Raw genomic sequence first — 21,484 nt, forward strand, 5'->3', positions numbered from 1 at the left:
GGGGCGGCGGGCACACTGGACTGCTGTGAACACGAGCGGCGGACACCCACTGTCGCACTGTACGAAGTCTCTGACGTGTGATTAAACCTTTTTACTGAGCCCCCGGGCGTCGGCTTGCGAGTGGTCCGCCTGCCCGCCCGAGCGCGCCGCTCCCCGCCGCCCCGCGCGGCTCGGTGACGGACACCCGCCGCTTCCAACCGGAGGCGCCCGGTGCCGGGCCGGCCAATCGGGGGGCCCGGGGGCGGGGCGAGCGAGCCCGTTAGATTTGGCGGTCGGGGTTCAACATGGCCGCAGCGCGCCGCGTCCACGCAGACGGCGACTGCGAGGAAAAGGGGCCTGAAGGGTCGTGTCCAGCCGTGCCCCCCGGCGCCACCATCCCGAGGGTGAAGCTCCTCGACACCTTGGTGGAAACTTTCCTCCAGAAGCTGGTCGCTGCCGGGAGGTAAGGGGCGGGAAGCGAGAGGCCAGGGAAGGGGCGCGGCGGCGGCCGGTCACGTGGCCTCGCGCCCGGGTCGTGACTGGCCGGGATCCACCCGTGGTCACGTGGTCGCGCGCGCGCGCCGTTGGGGGCGGGGCGGGGAGCTGGGCGCTCGGCCGGCGGGGCGTGCCCCCGCGGGTGGGCTGCGGCGGGGCTCCCCGCGCCCCAGACCCGCACCGAGCGCCGGCGGTCCCTGCGCGCGCGGCTGCAGTGCGTACAGGTCCGGGCGCCGCGCGTCCCTGGGGGCAGACGCGCGGGGAACGGGCGCCGGGCTTGCCGAGACCGTGGGCGGGCGCCGGGCTGGAGGGCAGCGCGGGGAGGGAGCCGCAGAGGACGTGACGCCGAGCGGAACCTGGAGGAGGGAGCGACGGGGAAAAGGCTACGGACGAGGCTTGCGCAAAGGCCCGGAGGTCGTCAGGCCTGCCGGGGGGTGGGGGGGCAGCTGGTGGCCTTCGTGCAGTTCTCCGTAGGAAGGAACCTGATAAAGCATCCGTTGTTGTTCTTGTGGACCCGTCGTAAGCCACCGCCGAGATCTGCCCAGGCGAGGTCCCCCCTGTGTTTTAGGTATTTGCGGTTTTGGCCCCTCCCCCCCTTCGTGTCTTCCTCTCCCCTCTACATAGGCCTCACTTTCCGTGGGCTCCGTGTCCTCCGGTTATAGGTGTATGAGTACTTGCCCGCAGTGTCGCCGGCGGTGCTGCAGGAGCTGGAGGTAGACCCGCGGTCGGGCCGGAGGGCGCCTGCTCTCGTGGAGCCGGTGTCCAGGGCCATCAGGAGAAGGGAGTCGGGGTAGAGGAGTAGAGCGGCGGCGGGGGGGGGGGCATCTGGGTTAGCAAGTGCAAGGAGGGGACATTGCTGTGTTTGCCTCCTTGTAAAACATGTTCCGTGCCTGTTTGTAAGCACGTGAGTGATAAGCGGGCTGCGTAGGCCGTTTTCACTGAACACCGCTTGCTTTAAGCTGTCACCACGTATCCTCCGTGCCTGTGGTGCAGGGCCGCTCCGGCTGCCTTTCATTCCCTGATAGACATCTGGCGCTCACCCAGCCGGTGGCAGACCCCTGGCCACCTCTGGGCCCGTCCTCTACAGCTCCTGCTTGGGCGACTGTCCTTGTCCTTGCTTTTGCACGAGCGCTGGCATTTCTGCACGAGGGTAAGGGAGAGGGGCCCTGGATTCTGGGGTTCACACCCGCCTCTGCCTTGTCAGATCGCTTTCCAGAAAAGCTGTTCCTGTCTCCTCCATCCTCACCGGCACCGGTGTCCACCACCTAACCCCTGCTGCTCTGAAGGCGTGGACAGGGCTGTCCACAGTGTGGTAATTCGCGTGTCCCGCTGCCTCGCAGCTTCGGACATAACCCTCATCGCTCTTGTCAGTCATGTGGCTTTCCTTTTCTGCCCCCGGCCTCCTCGTTTCCTCCAGGTTTTTTTTTTCCAGACTCATTTTCTTAAGATTCTATTTATTTTGGGAATGCAAGCTGGTGCAACCACTCTGGAAAACAGCATGGAGGTTCCTCAAAATGTTGAAAATAGAACTACCCTATGACCCAGCAATTGCACTGCTGGGTATTTACCCTAAAGATACAAACGTAGTGATCCGAAGGGGCACGTGCACCCGAATGTTTATAGCAGCAATGTCTACAATAGCCAAACTATGGAAAGAACCTAGATGTCCATCAACAGACGAATGGATAAAGAAGATGTGGTATATATACTCAATGGAATACTATGCAGCCATCAAAAGAAATGAAATCTTGCCTTTTGCGACGACATGGATGGAACTAGAGGGTATCATGCTTAGCGAAATAAGTCAATCGGAGAAAGACAACTATCATATGATCTCCCTGATATGAGGGAGAGGAGATGCAACATGGGGGGTTAAGGGGGTAGGAGAAGAGTAAATGAAACAAGATGGGATTGGGAGGGAGACAAACCATAAGTGACTCTTAATCTCACAAAACAAACTGAGGGTTAATGGGGGGAGGGGGGTTGGGGGGGTGGGATTATGGACATTGGGGAGGGTATGTGCTATGGTGAGTGCTGTGAAGTGTGTAAACCTGGCGATTCACAGACCTGTACCCCTGGGGATAAAAAGATATTATATGTTTATGAAAAATAAAATTTAAAAAAAAAAAAAAGATTCTATTTATTTGTCAGAGAGGGAGACTGAAAGAGAAGGAGGGAGCTCAGCAGGGAGAGCAGCAGCAGGGGGAGAAGCGGAGCTCAAGGCAGATGCTTAACCACTGAGCCACCGGGCGCCCGTTCTACAGAGTTTTAACGTTCTTTTAAAGAACTCACGCATTCTTACTAGGTCACTACCTGGTAAGCCTGCTTCCCCTCCTCTCTCTCTCTCTCTGCCTCTCTGCCTACTTGTGATCTCTCTCTCTGTCGAATAAATAAATAAAATCTTTTAAAAAAAAATTAGTTACTGATGACTTAGAGAAACTATTGCTTTTTGTGAGATACTTGTATCCAGTAGTCTTGCTCCGCTCTTACTGAAGTGTAACCTCCTCAGGGTGCGCAGGTCACCAGTGTTCAGCCTGATACCATTTCCGCGAATGAGCACGCCCCTGTGACCAGCACCCAGATCCGGAACACCCCCAGAAAGTGCCCAGGCGCCCCCTCCCATCTTCACCTTCAGCTGGAAGGGTAACCACTTTCCTGCCTTTTGTTAACCAGACATTAATTTTGTCTGGGTACCCCCCCTCCGCCACGCTTTATTAAATGGAAGGAATCCTGTGGTTTGTGATCTTTTACGTTGGACTCTTTTCCTCGACGCTGCCTTTGTGAGATTCACCCACATCGTCATCAAGGATTCGCAGTAGTAAACAGTGATGTAATCGTCTTTGCCTTCTTCCTTCTTCTCCACAGTGTTTAAGTTTCGGCTATGTATTGGAGCGCCTGGGTGGCTCAGTGGGTTAAAGCTTCTGCCTTCGGCTCAGGTCATGATCCTAGGGTCCTGGGATCAAGCCCCGCATCGGCTCTCTGCTCTGTGGGGAGCCTGCCTCCCCCTCTCTCTGTCCGCCTCTCTGCCTACTTGTGATTTCTGTCTAAGTAAATAAAATCTTTAAAATAAAAACAGTTTGGCTATGTATTTTTGAAAAATTATGAAAGTCTCTGTGTGTTTCTAGTTTTCTGAGAGGTTTTTAAAAAGCCAGGGATGCCTGGAGGTCTCAGTTGTTAAGCGTCTGCCTTCAGCTCAGGTCATGATCCGAGGGTCCTGGGATCGAGCCCCGCATCGGACTCCCGGCTCAGTGGGGAGCCTGCTTCTCCCTCTGCCTGCCATTCCCCTTGCTTGTGCTCTCTCTCTGGCAAATAAATAAAATCTTAAAAATAAATCCTGTTAATTTTCATATGAATACTGCTGGTTTCTACAAATTCTGCTATCTTTTATATTTTCATAGTTGTTTAATTCTTGTTTTTTTCTAACAGTCTTGGTTGACTCCTCTTGCGCGGAGTCTGCAGAGCCGTGACAGGTGCAGGCGCCGCGGCGGCTCCGCTGCTGCTCTCGCCCAGCCTCCGCCTCGCTTCTCTCCGCCGGCGCCCACGCGGGCGGCCGCAGCCCCGTCTGCATTCTGTTCCTGGCGTTCTTTCACCGTTTCTTGTCTTGTCTTCTCGTATAGACCATGTCTTGTGCGTCAGTGTTCGGGCTCGTTTTTCTTTGCGTTGTCCACGAATCATAAATCACGCCGAAGCCGGTCGCGCTGCCCCAGCCGCTCTGGATCTGGAGTTTGAATCCAAATGCAGATGGACATCTGCTGTCGTCTTATACATTGTGGCTAGTGTTTCGCGAATTTCTGTCTCAGGTACCGTTGCCTTTCCGGGGTGAAGGACGTCAGGGACCATCTGTTTCTGCTGAAGTCGTTGGTTGGTCATGAACTTCCGCTCCGGATAGTTGCCGCGTCCTTCGTGATGGCCGCCAGGCTTCAAGCGGCCGGGGAGGAAGAAGTTGTTCAATTCGTATACCGGGGAATCTACCCTCATGGCGCGGAGCACACTCGCAGACTTGTACACCCATCGCCACTCTCTAGTTCCAGAACATTCTCATCACCGCAGAAAGAAACCTCGTGTTCGTTAGCAGTCACTCCCCATTCCTCTCCCCAGCTCCCCGCGGTCACCGTCTTCCCTCTGTGTGCACCTGCCTGGTCTGGACTGTCCGTCCGCACGGAGCGCACCGCGCCTGGCCTGACGCGGCCGGCCTCTCGCACTTCGCATGACGAAGGGTTTCAGGGTTCGTCCCTGTCGCCGTGTCAGGATTTCCGTCCTTTTATGCCTGGATTGCATTCTGTCGTGTGGCTCTCCCTCCCCATTTCGTTGCGGCTGCGCTGACCGGCACGCGGCGGGGCTCTTCTCCCGGGACCGGGAGTCAGGAACGGTGCCGGGAAGCGCGCGCCGCGCAGGTGTGCTCCGCTCTGCTGGGGAGGCCCCTGCCGTGGCGGCTCGCTCGTCACTCCGGTTTCACGGTCTGGGGACCGTCCTCCGGCGCGGCTGTGCTGTTCTGCGTTTCCACCGGCTCGGTTTGCCCACACCCTCTCCGCGCTCCTCACGGGCGGTCTGTCTGCTGGTGGCCCGCGGCTGCGCGCCCAGTGGCGTCTCACGTGCCGCAGGTCCGCGCTTTCCTCCGGACTCCCGGGCCTAGCCCGTCCACACGCTTCTTTACGCTGCCGTGTCTTCTTTGGAGAACTGCTGATTCAAATGTTTCGCCCATTATTTATTTATTTTTTTTACATATAGAAATGTTTTTCATTTAGGGGCACCTGGGTCGCTCAGTGGGTTAAGCCTCTGCCTTTGGCTCAGGTCATGATCTCAGGGTCCTGGGATCGAGCCCTGCATCAGGCTCTGCTCGCCGGGGAGCCTGCTTCCCTTCCTCTCTCTCTCTGCCTGCCTCTCTGCCTGCTTGTGATCTCTGTCAAATAAATAAATAAAATATTTAATAAATAAATGAATAAGATATTTATCATAGGAACATGTTTAGTGGAAAATAATTGAAAATCACCTAAAATGTCCAACATTTGAAGAATGGGAGTTACACAAGTATAGTAGCTCAGACTAAGAAAGTACTCTCCTGGTATTTAAAATTCCAGGGGAGCCTGGGTGGCTCAATGGGTTGGGGCCTCTGCCTTTGGCTCGGGTAATGATCCCAGGGTACTGGGATCAAGCCCCGCATGGGGCTCTCTGCTCAGCAGGGAGCCTGCTTCCTTCTCTCTCTCTGCCTGCCTCTCTGCCTATTTGTGATCTCTGTCAAATAAATATAATCTTTTAAAAAATAATAAAATTCTATTTTGGGGGTGCCTGGGTGACTCTGGATTAAGCATCTGCCTTCAGCCCAGGTCATTATCTCAGGGTCCTGGGATCAAGCCCTGCGTCGGGCTCTCTGCTCAGGGGGAGCCTGCTTCCCCCTCTCCTTCTGCCCCTCCCCCTCCTTGTGCTTTCTCTCTCCCTCTCAAATAAATAAGTAAAATCTTTTAAAAGAATAAAATTCCATTTTGAATAAACTCTGTTCATGGGAAATGATCACATTATGATGTTAAATTTTAAAGCCAGGTTATGGGGGGAAGCACGCAGACCCCACATGAGTATGATCTTTCTCTAGTATTACAGTTGCGGGTGCAGGAGCGCCGGGCGGCTCAGTGGCCGGCAAGTGCACCTCTTGGTCTTGGGGTAGTAGGTTCAGGCCTGTCCGTTGAGTATAGACATTCCTTAAAAAAATGAAATCTTAAAAAAATAACATTGCAGTTGACTAGTTGACGCGTTACATTTTATAATCTTTTACAAATGACCGTTACTAGTTTAGTTTGGGCTTTGTTTTTTTAAGCTGTTCCATTTTTTTTTTTTGGAAGTCTGAGACGATCTGTCTGATCTTGAAAAGCTCCTCCGCCCAGAGTCCGGTGTCTAACTGCCTGGTAGGGGCCACAGCAGCCTGAGGCGGTGCAGACAGAGGCGACTAGGGGGTAGGACACAGGGGAGAGGAGGGACAGGGACACCAGGACTCCCATCTTGCAGTGGTCGGGTGCAGGGTGGTGCCATCATCGGGAGCTGGGGAGGGAAACAGGTGTGGGGTCAGAAAGCTGTTTGGACGGGTTCGGGATTCTCTGCGCCTTCGGTCCCCCCTCCTCGCGCCTGGCCCAGCCCAGGTCAGTATTCTGCCTGCACCCCACTGCCCGGTTCCCAGCCCGCGGAGCAGCACAGCGGAGCCCCTCCTGGTGGGAAGCCGTGCCCCTCCGCCCCCAGGCCTCTCCCCTTCTCCGCAGCAGCTACTGGAGACGCAGGGCTGTGGAGAGACCCCATTCACGCGACTGTACTGCAGTATTGCTGTTATGAGGATGTTTTACAGAACGGTTGTTGTTACATTGTCGTTCACGTCTTACAGCACCTGGTTCATAAATTAAGCTTTATGGTGCTGGGTCCGCACAGGAGAAGCAGCACTGTGGGGTTCGACACTGTCCGGTCTCAGAGTCTTGGCGTGCGTGCGCGTGGGTAAGGGGGCTGCTGTACAGTTACTTTGAGGGATTTTTAAAAATCTTTTTGTTAATGTTTATCAAATCAGAAGAAGTCTTTTTCAGAAAAAGTACTGCAATTTCAGATTCTCACTATTAAGTTTCTGGTAGTTTCCGAAGTTTCCAAGCAGTAAAAGTTTAGGTTGCAAGGGGCCTGTGTCCTCACTTGAGAGAGAGCCAGAGCTCGAGCAGGGAGAGGCGCGGAGGGACGGGAAGAAGACGCCGGGCACCCGGAGATCACGACCCAGTGGGAAGGCCGACCCCTCGCCACCCAGGCACCCCTAATGAAGATGAGTTTTTGTTTTGGTTTTTGTTTTTAAAGATTTTCTTTATTTATTTGAGAGAGAGGCAGTGAGAGAGAGCATGAGCGAGGAGAAGGTCAGAGGGAGAAGCAGACTCCCCATGGAGCTGGGAGCCCGATGCGGGACTCGATCCCGGGACTCCGAGATCATGACCTGAGCCGAAGGCAGTCGTCCAACCAGCTGAGCCACCCAGGCGTCCCTTCAGCCACAGGCGTCCCTGAAGATGAGTTTTTAAAAGCTAACTTTTCGCCGCAGTCGTCATCATGCATCACAGACCCGTGCTGTCCTCAAGGAGCATTTCTTGTTTTGGCTTCCCTCCGCCCTCTCAGGCCTGAGGCTGCCCGCTGAGCCCGCACCGGGAAGGGGCAGCGGGAAGGAGCCACCGACAAGCACCTGCTGGTGAGCGCGGCAGCGGGCGGTGGTGGGCGTGTCAGACCCCCAGCCTCTCGCGGGCTCTGAGTGCCCCATCCCGGGGCTGGGCCGAGGCGCCCTCTGGTGGACGGTCGGTGGAGGGGCGCTCGCGGCGGGGGGTGTTCCCTTAGAGCTGCAGGCCAGCGGGGGTGGGCGGTGGGCAGTGGCGGAGCCATCTGCAAAGCCCTGCACTGACCGACCGTGGGGGCTTGATTCTGGGCTTCGGTATTTTGAGGGTAATTTTTTTAAGTTAAACCTCCGTGATATGGGGCGCTGGGGTGGCTCAGTCTGTCCAGGCCTGCCTTTGGCTCGGGTCATGATCTCGGGTCCTGGGATTGAGCCCCACATTGGGCTCTCTGCTCTGCGGGGAGCCTGCTTCCCCCTCTACCTGCCGTTCCCCTGCTCCTGCACACTCTCTGTCTCAAACAAAATCTTTAAAAAAATAAACTCGTGTGGTAAAGTCAGTTTGAGTTTTTAGTGCAGTTAATGAGATGCTCCTTCATTGAGTTCAGACCATGGGGGGGTCTCAGTTCCCGTGGAGCGCGGGCTGGAGAGCAGGGCGCTCTAGATCTCGGGGTGCTGAGTTCCAGCCCTACATGGGGCAGAGGTTACTTTAAAAACTAACTAAAGGGGCGCCTGGGTGGCTCAGTCATTAAGCGTCTGCCTTCAGCTCGGGTCCTGATCCTGGAGTCCTGGGATCGAGCCCCGCATCGGGCTCCCTGCTCCACGGAAGGCCTGCTTCTCCCTCTCCCACTCCCCCTGCTTCTGTTCCCTCTGTCACTGTCTCTCTGTCAAATAAATAAATAAAATCTTTAAAAAAAAAACTTAAAAGAATATAAGAGAAGAACTAGATTAAAGTCAGTTAATACACTCATTTGTGTTTTGATAATTAGTAAATACATTTCAAACAGTGACTTTGGTGATAAATACAGCCCTCTTTTGGGGGGGCCACAACTTAGCCTTTTCTCTGTCGTGCGGCCAGTGGGATCTTCCTGCCGCTGGGCTGGCCTCGAGCGGGCGTCTGCCACCAGGACGCTGTTAGGGAGCTCTTGCCGTCTGCTGGGAGGCTTCTGGACTCCGGGAAGCCAGCTTACTGTTGGGTACTTCTGTGGGCGCAGTGAGGCCTGCGGTGGAATCAGTGCTCCTGACAGGGCTCGTCTGCGCGCGGGGCCTGTGCTGGGTGCGTCACACACGTGACTCGCAGGAGTTCGGGGAGTGCGGACAGTTACTCCCCCGCCCGGCAGAGCAGAACCCGAGGCTCGGAAAGGTGCGGACGCTGTCCCACGTCACTCACGCGACGAGCGGTAGAGGTAGGGTTTGAACCCAGGCAGGCGGACAGGCGCTGAGCCGCAGAACCAGTGCACGTGGCCACACGCAGCTGATTGGCCCCTCGCGTGCCCTTGGAAGGCCAAGGCCGGGGCACTGTCCCAGCAGGGGCTGAAGGGGGCTTGCAGAGAGGCCCCCCTGGGCTGCTCCTGAGGGGGGACTCCTCTGCCCGATCAGTGCACACCCGCTGGCCCTGGGTGGGGGGTGGGGTGCTGGGCTGCAGCTGCCTCCAGCACAGCTCCGGGCACCCCGGAGATCCAGGGAGGTGACAGTGTAGGGAGCGTGACGGCCCCGAACGCATCCCTTGACCTGCTTTTCTCTGAAAGTATGTTTTTAGGAGTCATAAGGGCATTTAAACTGTTCCTGAGCCTGTCCCTGCTCTCAAGAAAGGAACTCATGGGGTGGGGAGGGGGGTCAGAGGAGGGCAGACAAAGGCACGTGCGTCAGCTAGAGGGTGAGGACGCCCGGGGCACGCGGTGTCCATGGGCCTGACCGTGGCGTGCGCCGCTCTGTGAGGGGCGTCGGCCGCGAGAGCGCCTGCCGCGAGGAGAAGCTGTTCCTCCCCGGTTTTCTGTGTCTCCGCGAGCTGGAGGGTGTTGGCTGCGCTTCTCGTGGTCGTTCTTTCACCGTGTGAGAGTCACAGCGTCGTGCCGTGAGCCTTACACAAGCAGGCGCGGCAGTGACATCGCAGTGTCCAACAAAGCCAGGATCCCTGTCCTCCGTCTCTCCCACGCCGTCCTGCAGTCCTGCCGCCCGCCCTCCGCTCCCCTGCGGCTGGCGGTCACTGTTCCCGGGATCTGCGTGTGGCTTTGCTGTCACTGAGTCCTCGGAGCCCAGCGGGCCACGCAGTGACCCCCACAGCAGCACCGGTGGGCGACGGCCTGTCCCTGGTCCCTGGACCCCACATCCTCACCACCACCACCACGGGATGCCGGAGCGCAGGACAGGGGCCCACTCAGACCCTCTGCCGGCAAGCGGGCCCAGAGGAGGAGCAGGATCTCGTGTCCGAGCCAAGTCTTTCCGAAGCCACAATTACCCAGTTTCAGTTCAGCCCGCTTGGCCGGATGTCCTGCGTCGCCACATTCCTCGTGTAGCCACAGACTGCGTGGCGAGTGGGGCTGGCAGAACACAAGACGCCTGGGCCCCGCCGAGGCTGAAGGGTGCCGCCCTCTGTCCCTGCTCCTGCTCACGGGGGCAGGGTTTAGCCCCCACAGGTGCTGGTGTCCAGCGGGGACCGTCACGACGGAGAGACCGTCCCCTCACGTGGAGCCGCTGGCAGAGGCTTGCAGGCCGCCTTCCAGAAATAAAGGTCTGGCCGCCTGCGTGTGCCAGTTTCCAGGGTGTCCGAGCTCGAGCCGCAGTCGCAGGACGACAGTGGCGCCGCGCATGCGGAGCGTTTCCAGACAGAGGACCGCAGCCACCCGGGGCACCAGGAAGGTGCGGGCCAGGAGGCGGTAGCCTTGCTTCTAATATCATTTGCTGGCAGACGACAGGACTTCGTGTCTGGGGCGGTTGAACAGCAGGCTCACAGGTGTCCTGTGGGCTGGCAGGTGTCCCTTGCAGGCCCCCCGTGCACGCACAGGTGTCACCCTCTCCACAGACATCGTGTAGGCAGGAGCTGGCTGGGAAGGCCGGGAGCCATGAGAGAGGGGGACCAGCAGTGAACCCCAAGCGAGCGGGGGCTAGGCACGGGCTTCCAGGGACCCAACACCCTGTGTGTCCCGCGGCCCCCCAGTCTGGCCACACAGCTGGGGAGCGTCCGATCCCCCGCCGAGCGCAGTGTGGGCTGTTGTGTGCTTGGGGACTCCGGGCTCAGACGCTCCTGCAGGTCACTGCGCTCCCCCCACCCCAGCTTAAAGACCATTCTAAGAGCCTTTGCCTTCAAAGTGCCCCCCACGAGCGGCCATCCCGATGTCCACGTGTGCTCCCGTGGACACCCCAGGAAGGCCGTGCGGCTCCCTCCCCCAAGATCACCCAGTACCTGGTTGGTGGCCAGCACCCTGGCAGACAGTGGACAGGCTGGAGGGAGAAGGGAGAGAGAGAGACGAGAAAGCAGGGAGTGGGGAGGGAAAAGGCAAGAGACTCCGTTGCCTTATTTGAACTTCTTTGTCCAAGAGAGCCAGCCACGGGGAGTGTCCTGGGCACCCTCTGATCCTTCCAGCTACGAGGATGGATCCAGGGACCAGCTTCCAATAGCCGGGACAGAGACCTCCTTTTACAGGGCGCAAACAGGGCGCCCAGGGGCTCCTTCGGTTAAGCGTCTGCCTTCGGTTCAGATCATGATCCCGCCCTGGGATCGAGCCCCGCATCGGGCTCCCTGCTCGGGGCGCATCTCCGTCTCCCTCTGCCTGCCGCTCCCCCAACCCTGGGCTTATGCTCTCTCTCTCTCCCTCAAATAAATAAAATCTTTAAAAAATTTTTTTAAAAAAGGCATGACAGTAAGAGGAATCCATTACCCCACTAACTAGCAGCCCCAAGGTGGGGTGGCTCTGGTTTGGTGTTTTCAGCGCGTGATGATGTCCTCGGACACCCCAGTTCCCCTCTTCCGTTCAGCCTCCTCAGGGCATGAGCTCTGCCCTCAGGCCAAGCTCCCGTGGAGGCCCGGAGCTGGAGCCACTGCCGCCTGCACAGGTTGTCCCCTCCCACAGAAGGGGCTTCCTTCCCATGTGGCTCCTTTACAGAGGAAGGAACCCTCTGCCAGAGGCCACCTGTCCGGCCCTGTCCTGTCCTACTGGAGTGACCAGAGCTTCTCAAGGACTGCAGCCCACCCCCGCAGCAGCACCCCCCGGGGAGCGGGTTGGACACTGGGGGCGGCCGGCACGGAGTCTTAGTTCGCGGTGATTTGAGGCACCGTGGCTGGACGGGGGTGACCCACTTGTAAGGGGAGACCCCAGAGCTTAGTTGGGCTCTGCTGTGGGGCGGTGAGGGCCCTGGGGATCAGATGCGGCTGAGTGGGGCCGGATGACCGCCACAGTATTCCCCCGGGGCCGTGGACTTGACCGGCGGCCCCTGCGGCAGGGAGGCAGGGGTGGCCAGGCTGGGCGCAGGCTGGCCGTGCGCTTGACCCTCTGCCTGCTGTTTGTCCTTCCCGCCAGCTACCAGAGATTCAGCGACTGTTACAGGCGTCTCTGCCAGCTGCAGCCTGACGTGACCCAGCGGATCCACGACAAGTTTGTCGCCCAGCTGCAGGCGTCCATCCGGGTGAGTGGGAAGGAGCCCAGCAGGGCGTGCTGGCCCTCGGGGTTCCCCAGGGCTCAGCGCTGCCCTCTGTGGCTGCGGGCTGCCGTGGCCACTGTCAGTTCTCTGGTGTGGCCCTGCTCTCGTGGACCGGGGCTGGGGCGTGTGCCCGCTGCCCCGCGGGCTCCTGTCCTCCCCGTGTCCCCAGTGTCCGGGACGCAGAGCGACACGGAACTGTGGGCAACCGTGGCGCGGCCTGCTGCGGGGAGTGCGAAAGAGGCCAGGGCTGTGTTCGCGTGTCGGAGTAATCGTGGTCTCTCCAGAGGGCTCCACGCCCATGTGCGTCCGCGGCACCACGCTGGGCCCAGGTGGCGGCACCCCGAGGGGCTGGGCAGGCTCTGCTGTCCGTTTGGTACTTTCTGTCCTTAATTATTATAAGCCACACGGAGAGAAGTTGGAATGTTGGTATGAAGACACAGAAATTAGCCAAAATCTTACCGGTCCTGCGCGTGTGGTCCCCGTGGGCTTGTCCGGCGTCTTAGAGCTGTGGCCCGCCTGCCCTTCAGGAGGAGATCTCTGAGATCAAAGCGGAGGGGAACCTGGAGGCGGTCTTGGACGCCTTGGACAGGATCGTGGAAGAAGGCAAAGACCGCACAGAGCCGGCCTGGTGAGAAGCGTGGCCCCCCGGGAAGGCGAGCCCTGGAGCCAGCGGGTGCTGTTGGGGGCTCACGGCCCACGGGGGGCTGTCCTTCCGGGGGGGCTCATCTCGGGACCCACCTGGCGGTTTTGCAGTGCCTGTCTGGCCGGGTTTTAGTCACTTGTCCGTTTCACAGTATTTAGGGGACCCCTACCATGCGCCCCCAAAGCTGACCTTCCCGTGGCTCGGGGCGCCCCACACAGGATGGGGGGATCCTGAGCTCCTGCCTTCCCCGACACCCCCTGCCTGAATTTAGGCCAGAGGCAGGAAACACCTTTCTCAAACCTTCCAGTTTTTTATGCTTTATGACCTTAACACACAAGAGAATTGGGTTTTAGAGCTAAAAACGATTTTCTTTTCAAGATTTTATTTATTTGACACACAGAGATCACAAGCAGGCAGAGAGGCAGGCAGCGAGAGAGGAGGAGGCAGGCTCCCCGCAGAGCAGAGAGCCCGATGCGGGGCTCGATCCCAGGACCCTGAGATCATGACCTGAGCTGAAGGCAGAGGCTTTAACCCACTGAGCCACCCAGGCGCCCAGAAAATCGAATTTTTTAAAGAACCTCTGGTGGCTTCCACCCCCCTGCCCCTCTGAACCAGCCCGTCCTCACTCGGGGCGTTCGGGACCCGCACTCTCACCTCCAGACCCGCCTGCCGTAGCTTCCCAGGCGGCCGGCACCGGCTGGGCCTCTCAGGGCGGCCCCACTCGCTGAGGAGCGGGGGTGCAGGGTCCCACGGGCAGAGGCTGTGGCTGGATGGTGGCCTCCTGCCCTGCAGCGTTGGACGTGGGCGGGGTCGCCTGTGGCTGGCGGCCGGGGAGAGCGGGGAGAGGGGTCCCCGGGCGCCCGAGCTGAGAGCCGGCGGGTAAGCGCACCAGTGGGGGCCGGCCCGGCCCGCTTGAGGCTCACCCACACCCCTGCTCTCCCCGCCCCCGCCCCCCAGGCGCCCCAGCGGGATCCCCGAGGCAGACGTGCGCAGCGCTGCTGTGCCCTACTTCCTGCAGCAGCGGGACGCGCTGCAGCGCCGGGTGCACCGGCAGGAGGCGGAGAACCGGCGGCTGGCGGAGGCCGTGCTGGCCGGGCGGCGGCAGCTGGAGCAGCTAGAGCAGCGGGCCCGGGCCCGGCAGAAGGCCTGGCAGGTGGGTGTCCCAGGTCGTGTCCCCTGCCGTGGGGCCTGATGGCAGGTGGCAGCCCGAAGGACGGGCTCCTCCTGTTAGGCTCAGTGGCCTGTGGCCGTGGGGTTCTCCACGAGACCCCCCAGGAGCTTTGAAGCGTGTGCATTTGGGGGTGCCCGGGGGCGCAGTCTGTCGAGCGTCCGAGCCCGTTTCAGCTCAGGCGGCGCTCTCGGGGTCGTGGGACTGAGCCCCAGCGCGGCTCTGCAGTCAGCAGGGAGTCTGCTCGGGATTCCCTCTCCCCCTCTCTCCCTCCCTCACTCCCAAAGCGGCTCCAGTCCAGGGCTGTGGGCACCACTGCTGGGCTCGCTCCGTCATCCAGACGCGCAGCCGGTCTTTACTCGCAACCACTGCGGGTTCCCGGGGCAGGCCTTCCTGTTCATTCCTCGCGACAGTGGGTCCCCACATCCCAGCCTTGGAGAGCTGGCAGCAGGAGCGGGGCCGGTGGCCTGCTCGCTTCCCTCTTGCTCGCACCCTCCCTGGCTCTGGGGCACCGGGCAGCAGGTACCCACAGGGTCCTGACCCGGGCCTTCTTGGGGGCACCCTGCTGAGTCGTCAGGCAGTGTGCTCCCCGCTGCTGCCACTCTGTCCCCACGAGGCCAGGGCTCACCCTCCTGTCTGGACCCCGACTTCCAAACCGGCCAGCCCTGACGTTCAGAGCTTCTGTGTTCATGACGGGGCACACGGAGCGGGGTGCACAGCCCCTGCTCAGAGCCACAGCAGCCCCAACACAGCCGGAGAGCCTCACCGTGTGGGAGGTGGGTGCCCGGCAAGCTGGGTGCGCGACTCCGTGTGGCACCTGCAGGGCTGTCCATGGCCCAGCCCATGGCCCAGCTGCGACCCTGCTAGTGTCAGGGGACACTCGGGGGCCCTTATTCAGGCTGGGCGCTGCTCTGGGGAGGCCCAGCCTCGGTGGCCACAACCGCCAGCCGGCCTCAAACGCTAGCTGAGTAGGGGACACCTTCCACAGAGGCCTTTGCCTGCCCCTCCCTTGCTGGGCCTGTGACCTGAGCCGAGACACCTTCCGTGTCGTTGGGGGAAAGAGGCCTGGGGTCAGGCTGAGTGGAGGGGAAGGTTTACGGTTTCTTCTGTGCTGTGTGTCCCCTCCTGCTGCTGCCAGGCCCTGCACAGAGAACAGAAGGAGCTGCTGGGCGTGCTGGGGGAGCCCGAGTGAGGAGGCGGCCGCCGGACCAGGAGCAGAGGGCAGTCGAGGTCAAGGGCCTGGGCCAGCTGCCCCTGAGAACCAGTGAAGTGGTGGCCAGTCCCTGAGTGTGGATGGAATTAGCCGGAGGATGAGGCCTGACCAGCCCTTCTGCTTTAGGAGCTCCCTTGGGGTCACACACAGACACACGCATACACACCCCCCCTTCAGACCCTTCCCTGTGTCTGGACGCGAGGGCTGTCGGGCAGCTCCCACGCCGGGAATCAGGCCCCAGGCTCTCTGTCCCGCAGGTCGGGGCCAGCCGCCTGCCCGCCCGTTCCTGAGCGCCCCCGGACCTGGCCCGGGGCATCTGTGTTCAGGCCGCCCTGATTGTCCCCTTGCCGGCCAGCCCCAGGGCCCTTGCCATGTTCTCCCCACATCCGTAAATAAACCTCCTCCACTTGCTACACTGTAATCTGCGAGGACGCTTCCTCCCCGGGCCTCTCCCAGTCTCTCCGGGCCGAGGCCCCCGCGCTGCTCTGAGAGCCTCCAGGCCGGGCGGGCTGGTGGGGGCGCCGCTGACCACCGCCGTGACCACTGCATGCTGTCCCGTGCAGGGAGGGCAGCAAAGCCCCTCGACCCGGAGACCGGGACCCCTGAGTCCAACCCTTGTCTGCCACTCGGGTTCACTGTGAGGGAGGCCCCAGGCAGGCCCCCCTCCGTCTCGCACGTGGTGGGTGAGTGTGCACTCGCGTGCACACGCGCCGACGGGCCTGTCTTCTGACCGGCGGGTGAAGTGGATGGGTGCACGTGGGGCCCAGAAAAAGCCCGCCCAGGAGGCTTGGCTGCGGGCACTGGAGACACACAGGCAGATATCGAGGGACCCTTGCTGGCTGCCCCGAGCCCAGCAGGCCTGCGGCGTTCACACGGGAGACCCGCTCCTGCCCAGCTGCAGGCCGCAGGGTAGGCAGCGAGGCGGCATGAGGACACCCTTTCCCCATCCTCTCCAGGCTGGGCTGGGGGAACGTGGCCCTCAAGGGTGCTGGGGTGGGGTTTTGCAGGCTGGACGTCTGTCTCGGAAGCCCGGTCCCAGTCGTTAACCTCGGGGAGGCTGCCAGGCAGCCAGAGGACCGGAGGAGCCTCCATCTCACAGGCCCTGTCTGTCCCCCTGCGCGGGGCTCCGGCGAGGGTCCCCACCACCCCTACACCAGGCCTGCCACTGACGTCCCTGCAGGGATGGGCGCCTCCGCCCTGCCTCTGGGTGAACGAGGGCATCGCTGCCTCGGGCTCCCCCTCCCTGGGGTTTGGCTCCTGCCCTTGGCCGGCAGTGCAAATCACAGGCTTCCAGAGGCAGCCCGGCTCTCCCGGAGCCTGTTTTAGACCTGGAGCCCCCCTCTCCCCCCGCAACCCTGGCCTGGCCCACTGGTGCTCAAACTGAGGCTGGAGCGGGGGGACTTGGGGTGCGCCCCCTGGGGAGGGGCCGGGCCTGCCCAGGCAGCTCCAGTTCCAACCACAACATCCTTCGGGGTCTGGCCTTTAGAGCTGGGGCAGATGACTCCCACACGGCCCTGGCACAGTCCCCCGGGACCCGCCCCCACCACAGGGGGCGCCCCCCTCGCCTGCGGGGCTCAACCGGGAGTATAAGTGGCGCCGGCGCTGGCCGCAGCGAGAGACCAACTGAGGCCCAGCAGCCCCGGCAGCCGCTCACGGACACAGACAGGACAGACGCACCATGAGGCCCGTGACAGTCCTCACCCTGCTGGCCCTGGCTGTGCTCTGCCTGGCGGGCCCGGCCGGTGAGTGGCCCGCCTGCCCGGCCTCCCCTCCCCTGCCTGCTGCTCGCCCAGCCGCCCTCCCTCCTATGGGCTCTGTCCTGGGGGTGGGGGCGGGACGAGCGGGGCTGAACCAGACTCTCTCCTCGGCAGATGCGAAACCCAGTGGTGCAGAGTCCCGCAGAGGAGCAGGTATGAGGCAGGGCGCGTGGGGGGGTGCGCGTGTCACCCCGCAGGCCCGGAGCCCCCTGACGCCCGCCTCTGTGCCCCACAGCCTTCGTGGCCAAGCGGGAGGGCAGCGAGGTGGTGAGGAGGCTCCGGCGCTACCTGGACCCCGGGCTGGGGTGAGTGCTGTCCGGGGCCCCGTGGCTCCGGACCGGGCCTGGGGATGCGCGGGGAGCCCTGGGGCCGTGGGCGCTGTTCCTGGAGGCTGATGCCCCTCTCTCGGCGCGTCAGAGCCCCAGCCCCCTACCCGGACCCCCTGGAGCCCAGGAGGGAAGTCTGCGAGCTCAACCCCGACTGCGACGAGCTGGCTGACCACATCGGCTTCCAGGACGCTTACCGGCGCTTCTACGGCACGGCCTAGAGCGGGCGCCCTGATGGCCCTGGCCCGGCTGGCAGCCCTCCCCGCACCCCCAGCCCCGCACCCGGCCTCTCCCCCCGCCCCCCACCCCGCAAGGGTGGGGTCCCCATCATCCCGCTGCTCCAGAATAAACTCGGGAAGAGGAACTGGGGCCGTGATTCTTTGTCCGTCTGTGGGGTTTTGGGGGGCGGTGTGGAGGGGGTGGGGAGGCGGGCCTCCAGTCTCAGTGCTCCCCCAGATCTGCCGTTGGCTGCTTTATTTGGAAGCATCGAAGGGAGCTTTCTAAAGGTCTAATTATTAGGGTCCCCCCTCTAGCCCAGCACCCCTCCCCCCACCCAGCCCACCTCACCACCCAGGACACCCACACAGACCCGAAGGGCAGAGAGCCGCCTGGTGGGGGGAGGCAGGGCGGCGGTGGGTCTCCAGGCCGAGCGCGCGGGGTCGGGGGTCTAGGTTAGTCCTGTTAGTGCTTCCCTGGGCTTGGCAGAGACTCGCAGCCAGAAACGGGACCAGGTATCAGGGCCTCAGCACCTCCCCGTCCCCAGCCTTCAGCGGCAGCCTGGCACTCGCGCTGCCCCTCTCCGACCCTCAGCACTTACCCGGCCCGCTGAGCACACCCTCGCTGCCCCTCTTGCTCGCCGCCCGCAGCGCCCTGGCCCCTTCCTCCCCTCCGCCCTCTCCCCTCCGCCCTCTCTCCAAAGCCACTCTGGGCTCCAGGCTTCCATGTGCCCCACCCGTCAGGCCCGAGTCTGGGCTCCTCCCCGGCACCGGCACCGAGGCCTGGCTTCTGCCTTCCCCCAGGGCAGGCTCAGAGATGGGGGCCTCACTGCTGTCTGGCCTTCATACCCCCCTCCAGGGGGCCGCCCTGCACCAGGGGGCAGGTGCTGGGGGCCCGAAACAGGGAGCTTGTGAAGGCAGCAATGATGAGCAGGTTCCCGGCCACCGCCAGGCCCAGCGCGGCCACGGTGCCTGCCAGGCCCACGGGGGGCTCCTGCGTGGCCAGCCAGGCTCGGCGAGATCCCATGTCAGCCAGCACCGCCTCCAGCTGGAAGTGCGTGCCCAGCACGGCACAGATGTGGAACAGCTGGTGGCTGTGGCCTGTGGGGGGCGGGCGGCTCAGGGCGCATACCCCGTTCCCAGGGCCAGCCTGACTACCTCCTCCTCTGGGCGGGCTGCTCCTCTAAACGGGGAGTAAGAAAACCTAGAAGGCCCCCGGTACCCGTGCTGCTGGTTCCGCTGTCGTGTGGGGAGGGCGCGCCTGGACCCTGGGTGCTCTCGTACCCCGTTCCTCGGCTCGCTCTGTGCTCTGGGACGCTGTCCCCCTCACCCCTTCCTGGATGGGCGCCACTCTTGAGCTCTCACCAATGTAGTCAAAGCGTCCCGGGGCCAGCCGCTCGGGCAGGTGGGAGGCGAAGAGGAAGCCAGTGAGCAGGGCGCACAGCAGGTGGTAGCCGTGGCTGGCGCTCAGCGCGTCCTGTCCGCAGCTGGGGCCCCTGTCCCAGCACAGTCCGAGCTGGCGGAGGACAAGCGTTGCTGCCGGGAGGGCCTTCGGGAGTGAGGGTCTGGGGAGCGGGGAGGGCAGGAGCCCTGGGCTCCCTTACCCGGTAGAAGAGAGGGAGGTTGTCAAACAGGAAGGGATAGGCGAAGGCGGCCGTGCGGAGGACCTTACTGAGCCCAGGGCTCTCCAGCTCGGGGAACCTGAGGGAGGGAAAGGCTAGTTACCACCCTTGCTCGCGGGTGGTCACTGAAGGTCAGGGGTCCTTTGGCCAAGATGGACTGTCACTAGCTTAGTGGCCGTGAAAGCCCTTAGGGCCTGGGAGCCTCTGGAAGTGACCACATCCGTGAAGGCGGTAGACACCCGCCCGCCAGCCGCTCTAGGGTGGCCGTGAGAATTCAAGGAGAGGGCGCAGGTTCGGTGCTGGGGCGCTGGAGCGACACCCGGGGAGTCCTCAGTAAGCCGGGCCACTGTTACTCATGTCGGTCAAGAGCCCCAGGCGCAGGTACGCCATCGCTGGCCTCCAGTGTGACTCGGGCCTCCAGCTGTGTCCTGTCCCTCCGCCTTCCCCTTCCGCACTGGCGGGAAACCCACCGGGAGTAGCAGGAGAGGCCGGTGCACAGGAAGGAATTGAGTGCGGCGGCAGGCACGAAGAGCCGGTGCAGGCGGCTGTGCAGCCAGGAGGCCGGCATGGAGTAGGCGGCATAGGGGAAAGCACAGCCTGGGGGAGGAAGGGGGCGGGGCTGGAGCTGAGGTCTCAAGGGCGCGCCCGCCCCACTCCGGAGTGCCCGCGCCCGGCCCCGCCCCTAGAGCACCGGGGCCGCTCCCGGAGCGCTCCGGCCCCGCCCCCAGAGCGTCCCGGGCCCCGCCCCCGGAGCGCTCCCGCCCCGGCCCCGCGGGGCTCACCCAGGCTGTAGAGGCTGAGCGCGCCGTAGTCCAGGAAGTAGCAGATGTGGCGCGCGCGGGGCGACATGGAGCTGAAGGTGTGCGCGCAGCACGACGCGAAGGGGTAGAGGCAGGCGGGCAGCAGGAAGACGAGCAGCGGCCGGTGGTACGGCTCCGCCCGGAAGCCCGGAGCCCCCGCCAGCGCCAGCAGGCGCCACACGAAGTACCTGCGGCGGGCAGGTGCTCAGGCCCGCCGCCCACCCGCCGCGCTCGCGGGCCCGACGGCCCCTGCCCCCCCCCGGGACCCCGTCGGGGCGCCGCTCACCAGGTGGGCAGGAAGTGAGTCCAGATGTTGGCCGTCTCGTTGGTCATCTGGAAGGAGCTGAGGACGCAGTCCCGGGCCGAGCTGCTGGGGCGGCGATAGCCAGACAAGATGCCGTCCTCCCAGAACACCTGTGCGGGGGCAGGTGGGGTACAAGGTCGGGGGGCGCCACTGGGCCCGCCCCGTTCTCTCCGCGAGAGACCTCCGCAAGCGGCGTCGAAGAGAGTGGGCTGGAGGTCACGCCCGCCCCAAAGCCAAGCCAACTCAGAGCCGCGCCTTACCGCGGGTCCCAAATACCCAGAGAGCCAAGGAGAAAGCGAGGAGGCAGTGGGAAGGGGACCAGAGGGGAGGGGTGAGGTGGGGCCGGGGGGAAGAAGGGACTCTGGGTGGACGAGCATCCTTCTCCTGTGGGGGGGAGCCCCCCACACCCACGCCCAGCCGCTCAGAGGGGGAAGCCCGGGGACGGGGAGCTGGCGGGTCAAGCCCCTCACCCGAGGGACCTGGTGGACTCGGAGGAGCTGGGGCAGCTTGAGACTGAGCATGGTGGCCGGGCACCTCCACGCCGTGACCTAGAGACAAAGCGCGGGGTGAGGGCATCAGGTGTCTGCCCCCACCCTCGGGCCCCTTCTCACCCCAGGCAGGCCGGGCCTGGCCACCGGGAGCCGGAGTGCGCTGTGCCCGCAGGTGCGCGCGTGACCCCCGTCCCCGCCTGGGGCGTTCAGTTCCCGAGTGAGAGGGGCTGCTCAGTTTCAGCCCGGGACAGTGCAGGGCGCTCCCCTGCGCGAAGGCAGCCCGGGTTAGTAGTCCCAAACCCCGGACCCGGGTCCCCAGCCCCCAGTTTCCATCTCTGGGGAAGCCTGAGTCAGGGAGGTCAGTGCAGAGAGCATCCGCGCACCCCCGCCCCGCCCCAGAACGCCCCCTGGCCGGCGGAGCCGGGCGAGCACAGAAACTGACGGCGCTCGCCCACGGCTCGGGGAGAGGCCGGATGGCCGCAGGAGTCGCAACGAATCAGGGCGAGCCTGGATCTTCTCTAAAGACTACACATGTGCCCCGGGGGTCCCCGACCCTCCTGAGCCCCGTACCCCTCAGCTCCAGACCTGTGCTCTGCCTCCGGGTGGCTGCGGCTCCGCGGCCCCTCCTGCCTCGCCCAGGCACATTCCTTGGCACCACTGGAGGGGCTGGGCCAGCCGGCGGGTGGAGCTGCCCCGGGGGAGGGAGAGGAGGACCCTCCCCCTCC

General features: G+C 62.7%; 3 protein-coding genes across 5 annotated transcripts; 2 read left to right on the forward strand and 1 right to left on the reverse strand.

Moving 5' to 3' along the window:
* The first annotated feature begins 237 nt into the window (after positions 1 to 237).
* LOC111139014 (polyamine modulated factor 1) lies at positions 238 to 15,657 on the forward strand. Of its 3 annotated transcripts, XM_022491100.1 has the most exons (7): positions 262 to 442; positions 6,456 to 6,485; positions 9,952 to 9,974; positions 11,587 to 11,635; positions 12,726 to 12,848; positions 13,821 to 14,016; positions 15,170 to 15,657. In XM_022491100.1, the coding sequence occupies exons 1-7, from the start codon at positions 285 to 287 to the stop codon at positions 15,221 to 15,223; spliced, it is 633 nt and encodes a 210-aa protein (XP_022346808.1). In that variant the 5' UTR covers positions 262 to 284; the 3' UTR covers positions 15,224 to 15,657. The 3 variants fall into 3 exon arrangements, with proteins under 3 accessions (XP_022346807.1, XP_022346808.1, XP_022346806.1); XM_022491099.1 differs by lacking the exons at positions 6,456 to 6,485; positions 9,952 to 9,974; positions 11,587 to 11,635 and adding an exon at positions 12,100 to 12,205 and having other exon boundaries at positions 238 to 442; positions 12,748 to 12,848; XM_022491098.1 differs by lacking the exons at positions 262 to 442; positions 6,456 to 6,485; positions 11,587 to 11,635 and adding an exon at positions 12,100 to 12,205 and having other exon boundaries at positions 8,527 to 10,441; positions 12,748 to 12,848.
* Positions 15,658 to 15,734: 77 nt separating this feature from the next.
* LOC111139015 (bone gamma-carboxyglutamate protein) lies at positions 15,735 to 17,595 on the forward strand. Its single transcript, XM_022491101.1, has 4 exons — positions 15,735 to 16,986; positions 17,116 to 17,154; positions 17,237 to 17,306; positions 17,419 to 17,595. The coding sequence occupies exons 1-4, from the start codon at positions 16,923 to 16,925 to the stop codon at positions 17,546 to 17,548; spliced, it is 303 nt and encodes a 100-aa protein (XP_022346809.1). The 5' UTR covers positions 15,735 to 16,922; the 3' UTR covers positions 17,549 to 17,595.
* A 306-nt stretch (positions 17,596 to 17,901) lies between these two features.
* Positions 17,902 to 21,394, reverse strand: LOC111138844 (progestin and adipoQ receptor family member 6). The gene is made up of 8 exons (XM_022490749.1): positions 21,345 to 21,394; positions 20,739 to 20,816; positions 20,251 to 20,378; positions 19,947 to 20,152; positions 19,635 to 19,761; positions 19,147 to 19,243; positions 18,908 to 19,058; positions 17,902 to 18,643 (listed from the first exon to the last, which is right to left on the reverse strand). The coding sequence occupies exons 2-8, from the start codon at positions 20,787 to 20,789 to the stop codon at positions 18,369 to 18,371; spliced, it is 1,035 nt and encodes a 344-aa protein (XP_022346457.1). The 5' UTR covers positions 20,790 to 20,816; positions 21,345 to 21,394; the 3' UTR covers positions 17,902 to 18,368.
* Between the last annotated feature and the right edge of the window lie 90 nt (positions 21,395 to 21,484).

The sequence above is a fragment of the Enhydra lutris genome, unplaced genomic scaffold, assembly GCF_002288905.1.
Source record: "Enhydra lutris kenyoni isolate GAN:26980312 unplaced genomic scaffold, ASM228890v2 scaffoldscaffold94, whole genome shotgun sequence".
Taxonomy (NCBI): Eukaryota; Metazoa; Chordata; class Mammalia; order Carnivora; family Mustelidae; genus Enhydra; species Enhydra lutris.